Source organism: Notolepis coatsorum (assembly GCF_963971535.1).
Source record: "Notolepis coatsorum genome assembly, chromosome: 3".
Taxonomy (NCBI): Eukaryota; Metazoa; Chordata; class Actinopteri; order Aulopiformes; family Paralepididae; genus Notolepis; species Notolepis coatsorum.
Genome location: NC_140167.1, coordinates 33,404,805 through 33,424,680, shown reverse-complemented (window position 1 = coordinate 33,424,680; position 19,876 = coordinate 33,404,805). Strand labels below are relative to the sequence as shown.

At 41.6% G+C, this 19,876-nt stretch overlaps 2 protein-coding genes across 3 annotated transcripts in view; one reads left to right on the top strand and one right to left on the bottom strand.

The window, feature by feature from the left end:
• Nucleotides 1–1,062: 1,062 nt before the first annotated feature.
• Nucleotides 1,063–6,455, bottom strand: actc1b (actin alpha cardiac muscle 1b). Its single transcript, XM_084309986.1, has 9 exons — nucleotides 6,365–6,455; nucleotides 4,625–4,775; nucleotides 4,329–4,457; nucleotides 3,316–3,426; nucleotides 3,119–3,203; nucleotides 2,015–2,176; nucleotides 1,698–1,889; nucleotides 1,403–1,584; nucleotides 1,063–1,302 (listed from the first exon to the last, which is right to left on the bottom strand). Exons 2-9 carry the CDS (start codon nucleotides 4,751–4,753, stop codon nucleotides 1,159–1,161), a joined length of 1,134 nt encoding a protein of 377 aa, XP_084166112.1. The 5' UTR covers nucleotides 4,754–4,775; nucleotides 6,365–6,455; the 3' UTR covers nucleotides 1,063–1,158.
• Nucleotides 6,456–14,439: 7,984 nt separating this feature from the next.
• The window catches only part of eif2ak4 (eukaryotic translation initiation factor 2 alpha kinase 4), a 91,970-nt gene continuing 86,533 nt past the window's right edge, over nucleotides 14,440–19,876 (top strand). For both annotated transcript variants that reach the window (XM_084310650.1, XM_084310649.1), the window contains exons 1-7: nucleotides 14,440–14,801; nucleotides 14,939–15,054; nucleotides 15,255–15,357; nucleotides 15,437–15,610; nucleotides 19,067–19,147; nucleotides 19,277–19,425; nucleotides 19,719–19,819. In XM_084310650.1, the coding sequence (XP_084166776.1) occupies nucleotides 14,673–14,801; nucleotides 14,939–15,054; nucleotides 15,255–15,357; nucleotides 15,437–15,610; nucleotides 19,067–19,147; nucleotides 19,277–19,425; nucleotides 19,719–19,819 (853 nt within the window). In that variant the 5' untranslated portion in view covers nucleotides 14,440–14,672. The remainder of the gene's footprint in view (nucleotides 14,802–14,938; nucleotides 15,055–15,254; nucleotides 15,358–15,436; nucleotides 15,611–19,066; nucleotides 19,148–19,276; nucleotides 19,426–19,718; nucleotides 19,820–19,876) is intronic.

Here is a 19,876-nt window from a genome sequence, read left to right as displayed (position 1 = left end):
CTTGACACGCTCGAGTGGTTAACCGAGTGGATAGCATTTTAATTGGTATTTACTTGATGTGTTTTGCAAAAAAAAATTAGTTCTTGAAAAGCAACTGCCAGTCATGTTACATGGAGTTTATTATCTGTAGATGGTCACTAAGTACAATCATGTTGAGTGTCATTCATCTGTTATATAGTTAACAACATGCTATTGATGTGCAACTGAGATGCACATTGCTAGCTTTAGTCTTGCCTATTTTTTTTAAATATTATTTCTTCCTTTATTCTTGCTAGTTTTTATGTTCTTTTAATTGTAGCGCTTTGAGATTTGCTCCACAATTGTAAAGCGTATTACAAATAAAATCTATTATTATTATTACCAAATACACAGTTAGTTGTTACATGTACAGACTGTTGATATGTTCCATCACTGTACATATCTCACTGTACACAGGAGGACATCAACACATTTTTATCTTAATTTCCTGTATTCATGTTTCATATAGTACACTCTTATTTCATATATAGTTATACCTCATTCAGCTCAGCACTGAAAATGCATATACACCTGTCAGCTGTCACACCCGCACTCTATTGCGCTATTTTGCAATAGATGCTGAAATACATTTCATTGTCTTAGTACATGTACTCTGTGCAATGACAATGAAGTCGAATTTTATCTAATGTTGAGATTATAGTGACACATAAAACTGATAGTCAGTTGATAGTTATTATAGAAAGAGTAAATGCCCAATGCATAACTTGTTCTGGACGTCAAATATCGGTTTTTAATGGTCTGATGTAGATGTACTCTGACAGGTATTTTAGATAGATCATATATAATTAGTACTTTTACTTTAGGTATATTCAATATCATAAATGTTTACATTTGTATTAAAAACAATTTATAATGGAGTATTTTTTACTTTGACCAAAGTACTATTCTATCAGGATATTTGTACTTTTACTTAGTAAAGTAAAGGAATTCTATACTTGTCCCACTACTGCCCTGCTACATAATATGCATGGTATCGGGATGGTGTTTGTTTTCTGTCCCACAAAAAAGAACCACAACAAAGGATACTGTTACAAGGGCTTATCTTTTATTACAACAGAACATGTATATACAACAGACGACGACGTACAAAGGATGGGCGAAAGGAGGTTGGTTGTGTGTTTAGAAGCACTTCCTGTGGACGATGGAGGGGCCTGCCTCGTCGTACTCCTGCTTGCTGATCCACATCTGCTGGAAGGTGGACAGGGAGGCCAGGATGGAGCCACCGATCCAGACGGAGTACTTCCTCTCAGGGGGAGCAATGATCTAGAGAGAGACACAGAAGAGAAGTGTGTGTTAGGTCACTGTATCAACCAACCTAAAGCAGAGGACTGATTAATTAAGACCCCGTTTTTAATTCCCTTACCTTGATCTTCATGGTGGATGGGGCCAGGGCGGTGATCTCCTTCTGCATACGATCAGCGATACCGGGGTACATGGTGGTACCACCGGACAGCACGTTGTTGGCGTACAGGTCCTTACGGATGTCAATGTCGCACTTCATGATGCTGTTGTAGGCGGTCTCATGGATACCAGCAGACTCCATTCCTGGTGGGGCATAGGCACAACACAGGAGATGAGTATTGTGACATATAAAACACATATCTTGCCTACACAAAGAAATGAAGGGAATCCGGGTAGAGGAGACAAACAAGACTCACCGATGAAGGAAGGCTGGAAGAGAGTCTCTGGGCAACGGAAACGCTCGTTACCGATGGTGATGACCTGACCGTCGGGAAGCTCGTAGCTCTTCTCCAGGGAAGAGGAGGAGGCAGCGGTGGCCATCTCATTCTCGAAGTCCAGAGCCACATAGCACAACTTCTCCTTGATGTCACGCACGATCTCACGCTCAGCTAAAGGGGAGAGGTTCAAGTGATGAAAAGGGACATTTAGACAACTGTAGAGCACGTTACTCCAATAGACAAAATATGGTAAATACGACTTGACCACACAGAGAGGTTAACTTTCTTGGACCTACCGGTTGTGACAAAGGAATAGCCACGCTCAGTCAGGATCTTCATCAGGTAATCGGTCAGGTCGCGACCGGCCAGATCCAGACGCATGATGGCGTGGGGCAGAGCATAACCCTCATAGATGGGGACGTTGTGGGTCACACCATCACCAGAGTCCAGCACAATACCTATTGGGTGTAGACAGGAAGACAATAGTTAGCCAGCCGCACATGCCTGTGAGGATGAAGACTGGCAGCACTATGTAAATCCACTCTTGAAGCATGCGACAGCGACACATCATAAACTATATATTGCAGCTGACATCAATCGACACATGCTCGCCCTACACACACTGCCAAAGAGGGATTAACACCAGCCCATGACAATGAAAGTGATATATCTGCACGGTACACACCCCCAGGGTGTATGTTCAACACTTTCCCTTGCACTATAGCCCGGGGGAGTGAGGTTCCACCTGTGATTTCCCCCCCATTGTAACCACCTATTGAAAGTATTAGGCGTACATACAAAACGTCTTGTGTAGGTTCATAATCTTTGACAAAGGTATATATTATTTAATTATTATATTGTTACAACCAATGAAGGTAAATGTTTTAACTTAATCTTTGAAAGTAAGTGTTTTATATTGTAATTTTTACTAATTTTCATGGTAACTACTACAGTCAGTACCCATATGCCTCTGCAAACTTTGACCAATCACAAGAGAACTACTTGTATATTCTGGGTCATTCTCGGTTGTTTTCGTGGCATTCGCCACCATTTTTGTTTTCATTGTAGCTATGAATAAAACATGAAAACTACAGCGTTTCAAAGATTCAATTGCATTAGGTACACAGAGTATCCATTACCTTGTTCTCGTTTTTGTCAAATGTAAAATGCTCAACTCTGCTCCCATCAAATGTCAGACCAATTGAATAAGTGGAACCATATAAACCCGCTACCTTGAAAAACTCCTATGATACTGTATAAGAAGTGTCTGGAATGAGGCGTATTTTGACTCCCCAGGTCTATAAGCACATAATAATGTTTGTCAGAGGGAAGCGACCGTTGTGATTGTAGGAAAAAAGAAAAGAGGGCAGGGATAGAGATAGGTAAATAATTGTACTGACCAGTGGTACGGCCAGAGGCGTACAGGGACAGCACAGCCTGGATGGCCACATACATGGCGGGAACGTTGAAGGTTTCAAACATAATCTAGGAGACAGAGAGCAAGGCAGATTAGTGAGTTTGTCCATAACAGTAAATCTCAGCACCATAATAATGACTTGGAGATAGTTATAGAGGATGACATGGGGTTATGGAGTACCTGGGTCATCTTCTCCCTGTTGGCCTTGGGGTTCAGGGGGGCTTCAGTGAGCAGGGTAGGGTGCTCCTCAGGGGCCACACGCAGCTCATTGTAGAAGGTGTGGTGCCAGATCTGACGGGGAGCAAATAGCAGATGATGGCATCAGGCATCATTCCGACAGCCATCAGACTTTATAATGCATCACTGAGCACAGAGTGACAGTACTATCTTCCTGGACTTTTACTTTGACAATTTACACTATTGTATATTTCTGTATAATTGTACTGTATATTTTATATTATTAGAATGTAACATAGGAAATGTATATCCCGGACCGTATTTTATTCTTAGGCTTATTTTTATTCTTATTCGTGACTTTTGTTTTTGTCTACCCAAATGTTTACTGTTTACTGTGAGCGATTTGTAGTGCCAAATTTCCCTCGGGATGAATAAAGTATTTCTATTCTATTCTAAGAACTTAAAATCCTCTCACTGAATAACTAATGGACAGGGTTCCTCAATAGCTTACTGTTTACACTATTATACACGTGATATCACACATACCCAGCTATACCAAAACTATAAGCAGTCTTGAGCAAATTTGTTGGGTTTGAGAGTTATTGAGAATTAATTTGTTAATTCAGACGTTCTTTGTTTTGTGTTAAATACAGCTGAATGAAATGTTGATGAATAATAGCATGGCCTAAAACCTTAGGAAAATATAGCTCTCAAGTTCACAAGTTATGTTTCTACTTCAATGACTACAGCTTCAATTAAAATCTAAACAAATAATTTAATAGAAAAATTAAATACTGTATATAATGATCTAGAAAACACATCTTTCTTGGGGAATCAAATACTCTGAAGGTTGGGACAAAATAGAGTTTAAATGTAATTCGGGTGAAATGCCCCTTTAATACTCGACAGAGCTGCCCACAGCGTCTGCCACGATGATGGCTAGTTAACTGTAAATGTGACTGATATGGACGCTTAGCTGCTAAGAATCTTGTAAACGAGCGCCTGTCAACACTCACCTTCTCCATATCGTCCCAGTTGGTGATGATGCCATGCTCAATGGGGTACTTCAGAGTCAGGATACCCCTCTTGCTCTGAGCCTCGTCACCTACGTAGCTGTCCTTCTGACCCATACCCACCATCACACCCTGGGGAAGACAAGAGAGAGAGAACCATTAGAGAAGAACCAAAGAAGACACGTCGAGATGCTCTTCTCACAGTGTTTCCCCCCACTCGAATAGGAGTTTGTTTTTGAAAAATACTAACGCTACGTTTCACCGGACATAAGTCACTACTGCTTGTGATGAGTGTTTACCTGGTGGCGGGGCCTTCCAACGATGGAAGGGAAGACAGCACGGGGAGCGTCATCTCCGGCAAATCCAGCCTTGACCAGGCCAGAGCCATTGTCGCACACGAGGGCGGTGGTCTCTTCGTCGTCACACATGGTTATGCTTTAGTGGGATGGTCTGTAGAAACAAGACAGAGAGAGAGAGAGAAGGGGATTGTTAGGAGCGTTTTCTGTAGGAGCAGCTGTCCAAACTCCCACTGTTATTGGTAGCATAGTGCGAAGGCCTACTGTAATTGAACAACCACAGGCACTTTATGACAGCGGTGGTGTCGTACATGCCACGGTTAAGTGGCTGGAGTTGTTCTACCCATGTAAGGCTTCTGACCTCCGGGAAAGAAACATAGCCATGTGGCTCTCTCTAAGTATTGGCTATGATCAACAATGCTTTTGAACTGCAGCCAGATGTGTCTCGTAACTATTCGGAAAGCATTATCACTTGCAAACTCTTAATGCGAGCCACTTGTATGGCTGCTATCTATAGAGTGCTAATTAGACATGCCTTTGGATGTTATTTCCGTCCCAACCTTGTTGTACGACTACTGATACTGTATCTCCACTGCTGGGATTGTTCCTGGGACATCTCAGGGCTGCTGAGGTAGCGCCAAAAAGGGGCATAACAGGGACAAGGCGAGACCTGACGTCTATTTTGAGCTCCACACCCCCTGCCGTAACTAACGGGGTGAAACAAGTGGCACATGGAACCCCACAGAGCTCCTATCAGCTGCTATTTCAGTTCTTGAGGAGGTTGCCTCAGAGACAGGTCATAGATCAGCTGTTACCTCTGTTTTACTACACGGCTCCATGCTTCAGCTGCCTAACAGCGTCATTCATTAGAAGGTAGGCAGGTTTGGCTTGTTTTTCTTTCTTTCTTCTTCTTCTTCTTCTTTTTTTAGTGCACTGTTCAAAGTGAATTCTCACATAATGACATGCTTGCAAAAGGCCTACTCATTCACAATCAACTGCAATTAAGGTACTGTCTACACAGCGAGTCTGCAAAAGGCCTACTCATTCACAATCAACTGCAATTAAGGTACTGTCTATACAGCGAGTCTGCAAAAGGCCAACTCATTCACAAAAAGGTACTGTCTACACAGCGAGTCTGCAAAAGGCCTACTCATTCACAATCAACTGCAATTAAGGTACTGTCTGTGTCTACACAGCGAGTCTGCAAAAGGCCTACTCATTCACAATCACCCGATCTAGCTGTTCTAGCAGAGATCTTTTACACCATAAAGTCTATTAGGAGTACAGGACATAATCTAACTGCACCCTTAAATGTCAAGTATGTGTTGGCCCAACTTGGGAAAAAAACAGCACACGCTGTTAGAATGACATCATCCATTCGTATACTTTCATTGATCCAATCATCAGTCACCAAGTCAAAACTGCAGCCACAGAACTACATGTAAACAAGCCAAGTCTATTAAGAGTACAGGACATAATCTTATCATACCATTGCACTGACTACAGTTCTAACGGCACCCTTAAATGTCAAGTAAGTGATGGCTTACCACTTGAAAAAACAACAGCACATGCTGTTAACACGACATCATCCATTCATATACTTTCATTGATTCAATCATCACCAGGTCAAAACTGCAGCCAGAGAAAAAGCCCATGAATTCGGTCAAATCTGAACTCCTGCCTACAGACATGATGTAGTTCCTCCACAGCGTTCCACAGAAGCAAGTTGTGAAAAGTACTCACCAAGTTGCACTGGTAGACGGATGCTTCCACTGGGACGACCAGTTGAGGGTGAGGGTAGCCCTTAAATAAGACCCGGGCCGGGTCTGGGGACCAGGGGCGGGGCTTAGAGTTCACACAAGTCCAAAAAAGAGCTGCCAGGGAAAATCAACAAGCTAGAGGCAGATGGAGAGAGATGGGACGTAACTAAAACAGAGAGATGCGTAGCCTACTTGGAAAGGACAAGACTGGCCCACTTTTGATGAAATATGGGACGAGGGCAGACTTGTTTGATGGAGTGCGATTGGTATTGATAGCTGTTACAGGTGGAGGCTCATGGTCTCACTTTTGTCTCTGTTATACCAAAATTGTATTCAATTAAATATAGGGTTTTAGGTGAAATAGAGTTATTTGCATTGTATAATAGTAATGTAATTATGGCTGAGAGTACAATGGAAATAGATTATTCAATCTATGATTCAAAGATGCAACTATATCTCACAAACACACATGGACAGTATTGCTTCTCTTGTCACACTTATGTGCACACTCACAGGCATTTTAAAGATTTATATTTGATTGAGTAGACTTATTAACCAGGAGATGATTTCATGTTTTATTTGATATTGTCAACATTGTGACTTTAATTCACAGGGTGCGTGTCATCGTTTCACTGGCACCTTTTTGGGTCGGAGACTGTGGGGAACACATGCAACAGAGGCTGTGCCACATTTAACCATCTAGGCTACGGCAGATGGCCCAGACGGGACGGCTCAGTGGTAGATCTGTGTGTCTGGTTTAGGAGACGAGCAAGAGGGGTTCCATTCTCAGTAGTGTGTAGAGTATACTGTATATGTCAGTGGGCCACTCTGCTGGTATGTGCACTGAGCCCCCTTAACAGCTGATGGTAATGCCCTATCTCTGATCTGGCTGTCTGAGTGGCCCGCTGCTCTCCGGTGCTCTCCGGTGCTCTGCCCCGATTGGCCAGGCTGTCTCCTTGTAGGGTCATGGTGGGGGACAGCGTACGGTCAGTGAGGTACCCGAGTGGTGAGTTTGCAAAGTGGTAGACCCTTATTTGTCCCCACCCACTTTCCAGGCAGATATTTTCCTGGAGGTTCAGTTGCACCTTATGAGGTAATAGTCTCAAACTATTCCGGCAACACTGTGATCTTCTAGTCTACTGATCGATGAAACATCTCTCCCTCATAAGATATCATGCGATTGGCAGGTCTCAGGCCGATTAATGATAGCATTTTTAACACATAGCCTTTATGATGCTATCATATACTAACTTCTAAGACAACTTGATTAGACAGGTGGGGGCCCAGAATGTAATAGTAGTAACTAGGCTTAGGTTAGGTTTATATTATTGCTGTGTGTAAGACAGCATTCTTCTACCCTAGAGTGTTAAGTCAGACACCAAGGCTTCCTATTTTTAGATGTATTTTCTCTCTATCTCTACAGATAGATGCTGGATGATGCCTGAGGATTCCATTACACTCCCATTATATTCTGCCTTGACAGGCTTATAGGCATAAAAAAATACATTTGTATGTTGAATATATAATATTTGTTTCATTCAAATGTTGTTTTTGAGGAAGTAAGTGCATTTTCACACACTTTTCTGCCACGCGACAGTGAGGGATCGTACGCCACCGCAAGCCACATATAATAATAACGTTGAATAAAAACGCCTAAGCTCCATAAATGATAAATGATGACATTTTATGTTCCATAGTATGAAAAGTGAAAGTTCCAAGTTGCAAATTGCCTTCACATGTGCCTGCCTTTGCACATTCTCTCGATTTTAATGCATTTTTATGTTGTATAAACTTTGTTTACATTTGTAATGCTTGGCTAAAAATTGGTCTCTATTTTGAGTTATTATGAATTAGAAAAAGTTATAGAAGGCTTATTTCTATTTACGACATGAGCTCTATAGTAAACATAGTATATAGCTGAATAAATAAATGACAGATGTCTCCTTAGGCACAGAACCCCCACCCCCCTCTCTCTCTCTCTCTCTCTCTCTCTCTCTCTCTCTCTCTCTCTCTCTCTCTCTCTCTCTCTCTCTCTCTCTCTCTCTCTCTCTCTCTCTCTCTCTCTCTCTCTCTCTCTCTCTCTCTCTCTCTCTCTCTCTCTCTCTCTCTCTCTCTCTCTCTCTCTCTCTCTCTCTCTCTCTCTCTCTCTCCTCTCTCTCTCTCTCTCTCTCTCTCTCTCTCTCTCTCTCTCAAACCAACACATGCATGCACACATACATGCATGCACACATGTTTACTTATTTTTGGGGGATATTTCATTGACTTCCATGAAGCCCCTAACCCAGACCTTAACCATAACTACTACATGACTAACATAACCCTAATCCTAACCATAACCTAATCCTAACCTTAAAGGTACAATATGTAATGCCGCCAAACAGCGACCTCTTGGCAAAAAAGCCCGCTTCTTATTGTGCTTCATTTACTTTGTTAGTTTTGGTATAATGTTGAAATAATTTGTGGACAGGTTGGATCACTTTGTAGAAAATAATAACTTACTAACCGAGCGAGAACCAATATGGTTTTAGAGCCAACAGATCGCCTTCAATGGCATTGAATGAATTAACTGAAGAAATAATAACAAACATAGATACAAAGTTGTACACAGTTGCAGTCTTTGTAGATTTAAAGAAAGCCTGTGACACAATAGATCACAAAATCCTTATAAGGAAAATGGTAAAATATGGCTTCAGAGGGGTTGTGTCAGATTGGCTTGAAAGCTACATAAAAAACAGAGAACAAATTGTACAATTTGTATATTGCAACTCTAGATGTATGAAAATAATGTGTGGAGTCCCTCAAGGCTCGGTTTTGGGACCCAAACTGTTTAATCTATATATTAATGATTTGTGCTCGGTGTCAAATGTATTGAAGTGTGTACTATTTGCTGATGATACAAACATGTTCTGTACAGTGGAGGACATCCAGCAGCTTATGATGGTCTTGACAATAGAAATGAATAAATACAAACTCTGGTTTGATATAAATGAATTATCTTTAAATCTAAATTAAACAAAATGTATGGTGTTTGGAAAACGCCAGATAAAAACAGACATTCAGTTGATAATAGATAATAATATAATAGAAAGAATATTGAAAATAAATCCTTGGGAGTGATTTGAGACCAACCTGCTGGAAACCAATATAGAATATGTGAGGGCTAAAATGGCAAAGAGTATCAATCATTAGTAAGGCAAGACATGTACTCAATCCCAACTCATTGCACACTCTGTACTGTGCAATGATCTTGCCTTACCTGCATTACTGCACAGAGGTATGGGGTAACATACAAAACAACCATAAATACATTGACTATCCTACAAAAAAGAGCAATAAGAGTAATAAACAATGCAGGATATCGGGACCACACACTGTTTCTACAATCACATATTTTGAAGTTCATTGATATGGCCAACTTTAAAACTCTGCAAGTTATGTACAAAGCAAGAAATAGTCAATTACCGGTAAATGTAAGAAGCAAATGTCTGGATAAAGAGGACCATTGAACTTCAAAAAACCTGTGATGATAACAAACCTGAAAATAATGTGTATCTCCTCTTACGGAGCCACCCTGGAATGGGCTCATAGGTGTCAAACTCAAGGCCCGCGGGCCAAATGTGGCCCGCCACGTCATTTGATGTGGCCCACAAGAGCTCTGGGCCTTGAGTTTGACATTAATCTTGCGTTAAAGAATAGTGGCGTTAAAATAATTGTGGGTTAATGCGTTAATAATGCTTTAACTTTGACAGCCTTAGTTATTACACATTCTTACACATACATGTATGTTGAACATCTGAGGTATTGATGAAGTAACAAAGGAAAAAAGCCAAAAGCACTTACTCCTCAGACATTCTTTGACAATTTTACAGCCCAAAATACAAAAAAGATCCAGGCAGAATAGGTAACAAAGGGTTGAAGAAATATTGTCTGAACTGTCAGATGCTAACTGGCTGTGTGACATAACCGAGCATCTCGCTCAATTGAATAAGAATCTGTAGGGACGCAAACAAGTCCCACCCAAAACTTGACCAATATAGTTGTGAACTGAGACAACCCTTATTTTGTTATTTTTTAGTACAGTTACATGTGTGTTCATGCAGACACATAATAGCAATTTCATTACGAATTGAAAATGGGGGACCCTGATGTAAACAAGACGAAAGTCTTTCTCTGGTCTGCATCCCCTTAATAATTGTGTGTATTGAGCTGTACTGTACTGTACCCATTCTGCAATCTATTAATTAAAGTTAATTAAACTATCTTCCATTAGTTGGATGTATGGCCTCTGCAAGGTTGTGTGCAGCCATTTGTTTTTGTAACATCTGCTACATCTGTCCCACGTGTTCTTTGCAGCTCACAGGTGTTAGTTCTGCCCCTCTTGACTGTGACAAAAAGGTTTTGAACAAACTTAATGTCATAGCTTGTATTTGATGATATTCTTCTTTGTTATTTACTTGAATGGGTTGATCATTGATTGATGGAGTAATATGGGGTTCTGATAAACTACAATTATTTGTTAAAATAACATAAGCTAACATTTTTACATCTATGCAAATGCTATGCAATATGTGTAACTTGAATAAGTAATAAATACAGAAACAACATGTTTAACAATATGTAGATGAGTTCTACATTTATTTTACATTACATTAACATGTATACGGTCTTTGGCCCTTTGAGGGCAACCATAATGCTGATGTGGCCCTCTGTGAAAATGAGTTTGACACCCTAGACCTAAAATATTGTGAAAACATAAATCAATTCAAATCTAGACAAAAAAAAATCTATATTCGATAGGTACAGAAGGGAAGAAGAGCTTTAAATGCATTTAATTAATAAAAAAATACATATGATACTGTATTGTATTTTATACCATATTTCATTATATAATCATATTATAATTAATTTGTATATTATATTAAACTATATTTATACTATATACTATTATATTATGGTACTGTATTATATTGTATATATCATGTACTATATATCTCATATCACATTATATATGTGTTGTATACACTATTATATACTATATACTATTATATACTGCAGGTATACTATACTGTAATGTGTACTATATGTATGTACTGTAATGTGTACTATATGTATGTACAAGAAAGGACAGAGCCGGCTGTTCTTCCTTAGGAGGCTCAGGTATTTTAATGTGTGTGGGGAACTGTTGTACGTGTTCTATCAGGCAGTGGTGGCAAGTGTGCTCCTCTATGCCACTGTCTGCTGGGGTGGTAATACCACGGCCAGGGATGCCAGGCGGCTGGATAAGCTGGTGAAAAAGGCTGGCTCAGTGGTGGGGAGGAGACTGGACCCACTGGGGACCGTGGTGGAGAGCCGCACGCAGAGCAAGCTGCTGGCCATTATGGACGATACCAACCACCCTCTCCACCACACCCTGGTGGGGCAGAGCAGCAGTCGCAGCGGACGGCTAATCTCCCTGCACTCGCGGATTGAGCGGCATAGGAGGTCCTTTGTCCCCACTGCCATCAGACTGTACAACAGCGTAATATAGTGCGGGGGACCTTGATCTCTGACCTGTTCCCTGTTCCCCACACACATGTTTTTACTTTTTACACCTGTTTTTTTACACCTGTTTTTATACACCGGCTTTTATACATCTGTTTTTAATTTTTTATACACCTGTTTTTACACACTTGTTTTATACACCTGCTTTTATCTCATCATCATCATCATCATAGATCATCCGCCGCCATGGCCTCAGCTTCCACTCCTATGCTGACGACACACAACTCTACCTCTCCACCAAACCATCCACCCATCTCCCCCACACTCCCTTACCAACTGCCTTCACGAAATAAAAACCTGGATGTCATCTAATCTTCTCAAACTCAACAACAATAAAACTGAGCTCATGGTTGTGGCATGTGGCACCCAAGGCCCTGCTCCGGAAGGTTGGGGATCTCACCCTCAACATAGACGGCTGCTCCATCTGCCCATCCCCAAAGGTCTGCAACCTGGGCGTTATCCTGGACTCCACCCTTTCCTACCAAGCCCATGTCAGTTCCGTCACCAAATCCGCCTTCTTCCACCTCAGAAACATATCCAGACTCCGACCATCACTTTCAGACTCCACAGCTGAGACCCTCATCCATGCCTTTGTAACCCCCCGCCTGGACTACTGCAACGGGGTCCTGTCCGGGGTCCCAAGCAAAACCCTGGACAGGCTCCAGTATGTTCAAAATTCAGCTGCCAGGGTTCTAACCCGCACCAAACCCTGGCAGCACATCACCCCCACCCCCATCCACCTCCACTGGCTCCCCATCAAATCCTGCATCACCATACAAAACCCTCCTGCTCACCTACAAATCCCTTCACGCTCTGGCACCTCAGTACCTCACTGACCTCCTCCACCCCACACTCAGTCACGGTCCCCACGGACACTGGTCAGCTCTCCATCCCCCGAACCAGACTGCGGATCTTCGGGGACAGAGCTTTCAGTGTGGCAGCTCCCACCCTCTAACTCTCTCCCCGCAGAACTCCGCACCGCCCTAACTCTGGACTCATTAAAAAAACTGCTCAAAAACCCACCTCTTCAACTTGGCCTTTAACCCCTAATCGCTCACTTTATATGTATATGTTGTGTCTGTCCACTGTCTGTTACTTTGTCTATCTATCTATCTATCTATCTATCTATCTATCTATCTATCTATCTATCTATCTATCTATCTATCTATCTATCTATCTATCTATCTATCTATCTATCTATCTATCTATCTATCTATCTATCTATCTATCTATCTATCTATCTATCTATCTATCTATCTATCTATCTATCTATCTATCTATCTATCTATCTATCTATCTATCTATCTATCTATCTATCTATCTATCTATCTATCTATCTATCTATCTATCTATCTATCTATCTATCTATCTATCTATCTATCTATCTATCTATCTATCTATCTATCTATCTATCTATCTATCTATCTACTATGTATGTACTATGTATGTAAATGTAAAAAAATAAATAATAATAACCTAAGTCTTCAGGGGTAGGGCCCGACAAGCCTAGTGCTTCTCCCTAGCCCTTTTCGGACAATGATGCAATAGTAGCTGGTAAAACTTTGGCGATTTATGGAATTTTGTGTCCAAAACCCGAAATAAAAAATAACTGAACTGAACTCAACTGAACTGTGTGCGTTGAAGTTTAGTAACTTATTATACAGCGAATTTCATTAGGATTTCGGACCTCTCTTGGCAGAGCCTGAGGTGTGGCCAGCAGTAGCAACCCCTCCCCTATAGCTACCCACTGAAATACAACCCACACATCAGACCAAAACAAAAAAAGGTGAACAAAGGGTAATACCAAGCAGGGCTCTTTTGCATAGAGGTTGCTGTTCGATGACATTACAGATTCTATGTTTAACAACTGACCCAAAATTGACTGTATCCAAATAGTTGACAGTGCTTTTGTCCCCAATTGGACAAGTTGTCCCCAGTCAACTGGTTTGTAGTGCCACTATAAAGATATAACGTCTCGTCCAGAGCGACCCACAGTATGGCGTGCAGCCAAACCTGACCCTCTCTCTGACACAAACTGTGCTTGAAGCATTATTATAAGCCCATGTGGTCTACAGGAAGGATTAAGGCCAGCATCATATCAAACACTGGTGTTATAAATCTATTATTGGAAACACTGGTAGTGACTCTGTGCACAGACTCTGGGTTTGTTCTCCAGTGGTCAGTGAACTGAACTGGAGTTGAACTACAGTACAATTGATCTGAGACCAGCAGGTCTTTCGTGTGATTTTACTTGTGATCATCAGCACTATGCACTTCAAGAGCCCACAGCAGACTCGTTAGCCTGCTTTCTGTCTCAAGCAAATCAATTTAATTGGGCTAAATCTAATCATATCCATGCATACTCTGAGCCTGTACAAAACTCCTTGGTCTGGCCATTTCTGCCTCTCTGCTGCCACCAAGAGATAGCTTTTGGTACATACATCGACGTGATGACGTTGACCCTGCGACAAGAAGTGCAACTCATTTGCGTAAGATGCGTGAATGCGTGTAACTGTATGGTCGCCCCTGTCAAATGTTTCAAATGTATAAATAATAAGGACTACTTGTGGACGTTGAATCGTTAGCTTTAACATTTCCAAGAATCGATGCGGTTACAAAGTAGGCAACTATCCCAGGACGACTCCGATTGCCGCAGCCGAGAAGGACTTTTTGGAATTCTTGATAAGGGTGTGTGTGTATGTACTGTGAATGCACGACACACATGAGTGCCATGTAGTGCTGGCTGAATAATGAGCAGTCAGCAGACTCCAACGGATGGAAGCGAAGACTATATTATTCAACAGGAAAACGAATTAGAGGCCCTTGCGTCTATCTTCGGAGATGATTTTGAGGATTCGCGGTGTAAAGACACATGGAAGGTAAATAGAGAGAGATTGACCTACATAGACGTGATCAGTTCAAGGTGATGCAGCAAGTTGATACTGGCGGTTAGCCCATCTAACCGACGATGTGTACCAAGTGGGAAATCGCTAAATGCTAACTTCTTCTTTTCAAGATTAAAAGACCTCCAGAGGTGTACCTGTGCCTGCGACCAAATGGCCTGAGCAATGGTCAAGAATGTTATGTGACAGTGGACTTGCAGGTCAATTGCCCAGCCTCATACCCCGATGTGTGAGTATTCCCCTAGCAATGGCATTTTACTATGTGCTGAAACACTGACCAGCTGTGTTATAGTCAACAGCCGGCATTGGAAATGTGTAGCTCATAGCCAAAGCCACTGTTATAGTTGTAGCTACTAGCTTGGTAACCAATGATTGCATTTGGATAGTTCTTTGTGTGATAACAATTTCACATTTGGATACCAATAACAGGCCTCCAGAGCTGGAGCTGAAGAATGCCAAAGGTCTCTCCAATGACAACCTCCAGAGCCTCCAGACTGAGCTCACCAAGCTGGCATTGGAGAGATGTGGAGAGGTGAGAGGATACACACAGGCACACACACACACACTTCCTTTTACAGCTTCCTTTGACAAGCCTCCCTGTCCCCTCCCAGGTGATGATCTATGAGCTTGCGGACCATGTCCAGGGCTTCCTGAGTGAGCACAACAAGCCTCCGCCACGCTCCTTCCATGAGGAGATGCTGAAGAACCAGCGCAGGCAGCAGGAGATGCTGGCCCAGGAAGAGCAGCAGAAGCTGGACCAACGCCGCAAGCAGACAGAGGAGATGGTGAGGAGCACACACACACACACACACACACACACACACACACACACACACACACACTAGCATGATAAGATGTCCATTGTTCACTATGGTCTCTAATCGTGTTTTTACACCTAGAATATCTCAATAGAGAATAATAAAAGACTCTAGCCACCCAAACAACTGCCTCTTTGAAGTTTGAACCGCTGCGGTCAGGCAAGCGATACCGGAGTCTCATGGCCAGCACAGAGAGACTCAGAAGGAGTACACACTCACTTTAAATAAACAACTCACTGTAGCACCCACTTTACCCACTTTAGACACTTTAACACACTTTATATTGATTGGTAAAGAGATTTGCACTACAACTCTCATACCTCATTGCACCTTACCCTAAGTTGTACCTCATCCCATTTCTGCATTGTACTGTATATTGTATTGTATCTCAGTTACTCATTTTCTTTACTCTGTATTGTATATATGTATATTGAACACTTTTGTTTACACTTGTTTACGTACTTTTGACTTTCTATTTTATACTTCACTACACTCTCAGGAGCAAAACAGGAAAAAGCATTTCATATAAAAGTATTCTGTATTTTTGTATGACGACTAATAAAGAAACTTGAAACTTGATATAGCGATACTGAAATTATACTAGGGATGAAACGTTACTGGTTTGAATGATAACCACGGTAAAATTCCCTCACTGTTCCCTCACACTAATACTGTTCACATTTTCATTATCATTAAAAGTGTGTTTGATTACCGCGCTTTGAAAATTGTAAATACTATAAAAACTGTCTAGACTGTTCAGCATCAACCAAAGACATTAGCAACAGTCTCCCAGATGCAGGCACAGCATGCAACATGGGTCTGTTTTGCAAAAACATGGCGGAACACAGACATATATAAGAGAGCTGAGGGAAACCTGATTGATGATGATTCTCTGTAGAAAGTACAGAAAGAAAATCGATGTGAAAGGGGGCAAGACTTTGAATTCAATGAGTCATCTTCATGAACACCACCCACTACTTTATAGTAAGTTAACTAACGTTATTACATGGCGTTTTAACATTCGCCGAAATGCTTGATTGTGATTGGTCAATAGCCCCCGACAGCAGTGATTTTTTTTTGATAACTGACCGCTGCCATGGGCAACGCGCAATAATCACTGGTGATTATTGGCAATAATGACCGCTGTTCGCAGCTGGAGCAATCAAGCCCACTGACACACACTGCATCAGTGCAATCAGTCCACACACCTGCCGGCTGCCGGCGATAATAATAACTTTATTTGGGCTGACAGCGGACGGAGCCACAGAACAACTGCGTCTGCATTTGATTTCGTCTTGTCGATGGTGTAAAATAAATTAGGTATATTGTTAGTAAGTTAGCCATGTAATAAGCGGGATAATGTATAGCTATACTCGGTCATTGTCGCAAAATAATTGACCTTCATTACGTTTAGAACACCTCGGCGAGGCGCCTCGGTATTCTAAACTCTGTGTCGGTCAATTATTTTGCGACAATGACCTCGTAGCTATACATTATCCCTTACTTGACTAACTGGGGGGAAATGCCATGGTTTGTCCGTCTAACTTGCCAATAGCTTGTGAACAATATAAACGGAAGCTTTCAGTGTCACCTAACGTACTCTTATAAAAACACTACACGTTGTACCGCTGCTGCTGTGTGTGTGTGCAGGCTCTATGCGACCATTGCACATGATGACACGTTCTGTAGTTTAGTCACACAACCAACATATTTTGTTCATTTAAAATCCAGCAGTTGTCGAATTGGTTGTAAAAGTGTCCAACAGGAGAAACACTATAGACTCCTATGAGACTCATCTGTATTTATGTCACTGCAATTGCTATGCTGTCTTCTCATTTGTATTTATGTAAATTGTGCATGGGGCCATTGAATATACTCGAATGCAACACGGAAGATTGTGTGTGTGTGTCTGTGTGTGTTGGTGGGTGTGAGAGTGAGAGAATACTAATAATACTTATTACATGGCGTTTTAACATTTGCCAAAATGCTTGATTGTGATTGGTCAATAGCGCTCGGTTGCCCGTAGCAGCGGTCAATTATTTCTCGATAATTCACCGCTGCTACGGGCAACAATGACCGCTGTTAGGGGCAACAGAGCGCTATTGACCAATCACAATAAAGCATTTTGATCGCAGTCAAGCTAAGCTTTACCATTATGCACAGCTGCACTACATCAGGTGCAATCAAATCCACACACCTGCCGGCGATGACAGAGGAGCAACAGAACAACTGCGTCTGCATTTGATCTCGTCTTGTCGATTGTGTAAAATGAATTACGTATATATTGTTAGTCCTGTAATAAGCGGGATAATGTATAGCTATAGCTATCATTGTCGCAAAATAATTGACCTTCACTGCGTTTAGAAGGCAGTGTCGGTCAATTATTTTGCGACAATGACCTTGTAGCTACACATTATCCCTTACTTATTATGTAACAACACCAATAATAATAATAATTTATGCAAACTAAGTGTATAGTCCTGATCAGTACTTTTGAACAATACCACAATAATACTGATAACCGTGATAATTTTGGTCACTATAATCATGATGTGACATTTTTACTCAACTATACCATGGCAAAAACAGGAATAATGGAATACTATATTAGATGACAGTCCTTTACATTTATTTTAAAATGGACAACAGAGGATAGGTATGTACACTAAGTTTGAGCCATTTTGTTAATTGTACAATTTATTAATATTATTGTAGAAATTAACTGACTGTGAATCTGGGATTTAGCCATTGCAGTTTGGAAAGTCAAGAAAGTGTTTCGGGAAAAGTGCTGCTATGTTTAAACTGTACATAAAGGCTGGGGATGTCTGAGATTAAACAACTACAACAACACATTTACATGTTTCTGCAACTTATAGTTAACACCAAAAATTCTATTCAGTTAAACTATTTTGATAAAACCACCAGTTAACTGTGTGAAAACAGCTGTAGCTATATTTTGATTTGCACATTCTAAAACGCTGCTATTCTAGAATGCATCCCTATCAACTGGCTCTCTCATTCACTCACAACTCTCACAGTACTCACCCCTCCCCTCTGTTAGTTACATTAGTTTGTTGTTAGCAACATGCTAACTGCTACTAGTCCTCAACAGTCTGCTGTTTGACTTACATGGCAAGATTCAACTGTCGTCTGTAGATTTGACAAAGAGCAAGTATCAGTCCACTAATGACGGTACGAGGATCCATGTTCAAACGAGCCAACTAATGTTAGAGCAGCCACACACGGCTCACATTGTTGGAAAATGATGATACTATCAAAGGAAACCATCTTGGGTATCTTCAAAGTCTGCACTGTGAGTTTGTGGAAATTACTGACGATTTAAGTAACAGCAGCTGTATTATAAATGGTGAATGGACTGCATTTGTACACCTTTCTAGTATCTCAATCTGCTCATCTCCCTAGGAAAATGAGATCATGGCTGAAATCCAAAGAAGAGAGGATGAGAAACGAGAGGAGAAGAGGAGAAAGGAGATAGCCAAACAGGTACCCGAGTTCCGGCCTCTCCTACTAAATGGATCAGGCTGTTGACCCTGAACCATTGTGGAAAAGTACAGCTGTGTATTATGTAGTCGTGTGTATTGAAATAACCATGATGTTGTTTCACAACCACAGGAACGCATTGAGAGTATGGAGCAGGTGCCGTTAGACAGTCCAGTACTAGAACAGAGCCCTCCCTCTTCCTCCGGACTCCTTCCTGACCCGACTGATCCCAAGAAAGGAGCTGGTAACCGGCGACGGACCATCTCTACGCCCCGTCTCAGGTGCTGACCCATCTGGGGCCTAAACGACTAAACGCCATGTTTGAAAATGTGTAATAATAACCAGAGTGGGGAAATGACCACAGGCCACCTGACTAAATTCTGGTAACATATTGGCCGTGTTGGAGTAAGATTGTCTACTGACCCAGGTTCGTTGGGAGCTAACCAGTCACCTTTTGGACGTTTCTAATGACAGTGGTTGGTGTATTTTTTAAATCGAGGACTTATTGTGATCGATGGATGTAAAAGTTGTATCTATGTAATGCTGTATCTATGCTATATATCTATCTCACCAGGCGTGACACGTTTAATGAAGACAACTACCGCTCACAGGAGCTGCTTCACTTCTACAACAGCACCGTCGGGGAGCTCGTCGTCCACAAAGGAAAGTGCATCGGTAAGACTCAGGAGATCAAACCACTCGTGTCCCCCCATATCTTCTGTGTAGCCTGTG

Excerpts from the sequence above, each read along its gene's own strand:
- actc1b (XM_084309986.1), bottom strand. The coding sequence starts at position 4,753 with ATGTGTGACGACGAAGAGACCACCGCCCTCGTGTGCGACAATGGCTCT. Across the intron at positions 3,427-4,328 it reads ACTGGGACGATATGGAGAAG|ATCTGGCACCACACCTTCTA; the intron begins GTGAGTGTTGAC and ends GCTCCCCGTCAG. Across the intron at positions 1,890-2,014 it reads CTATTCCTTTGTCACAACCG|CTGAGCGTGAGATCGTGCGT; the intron begins GTAGGTCCAAGA and ends TCTCCCCTTTAG.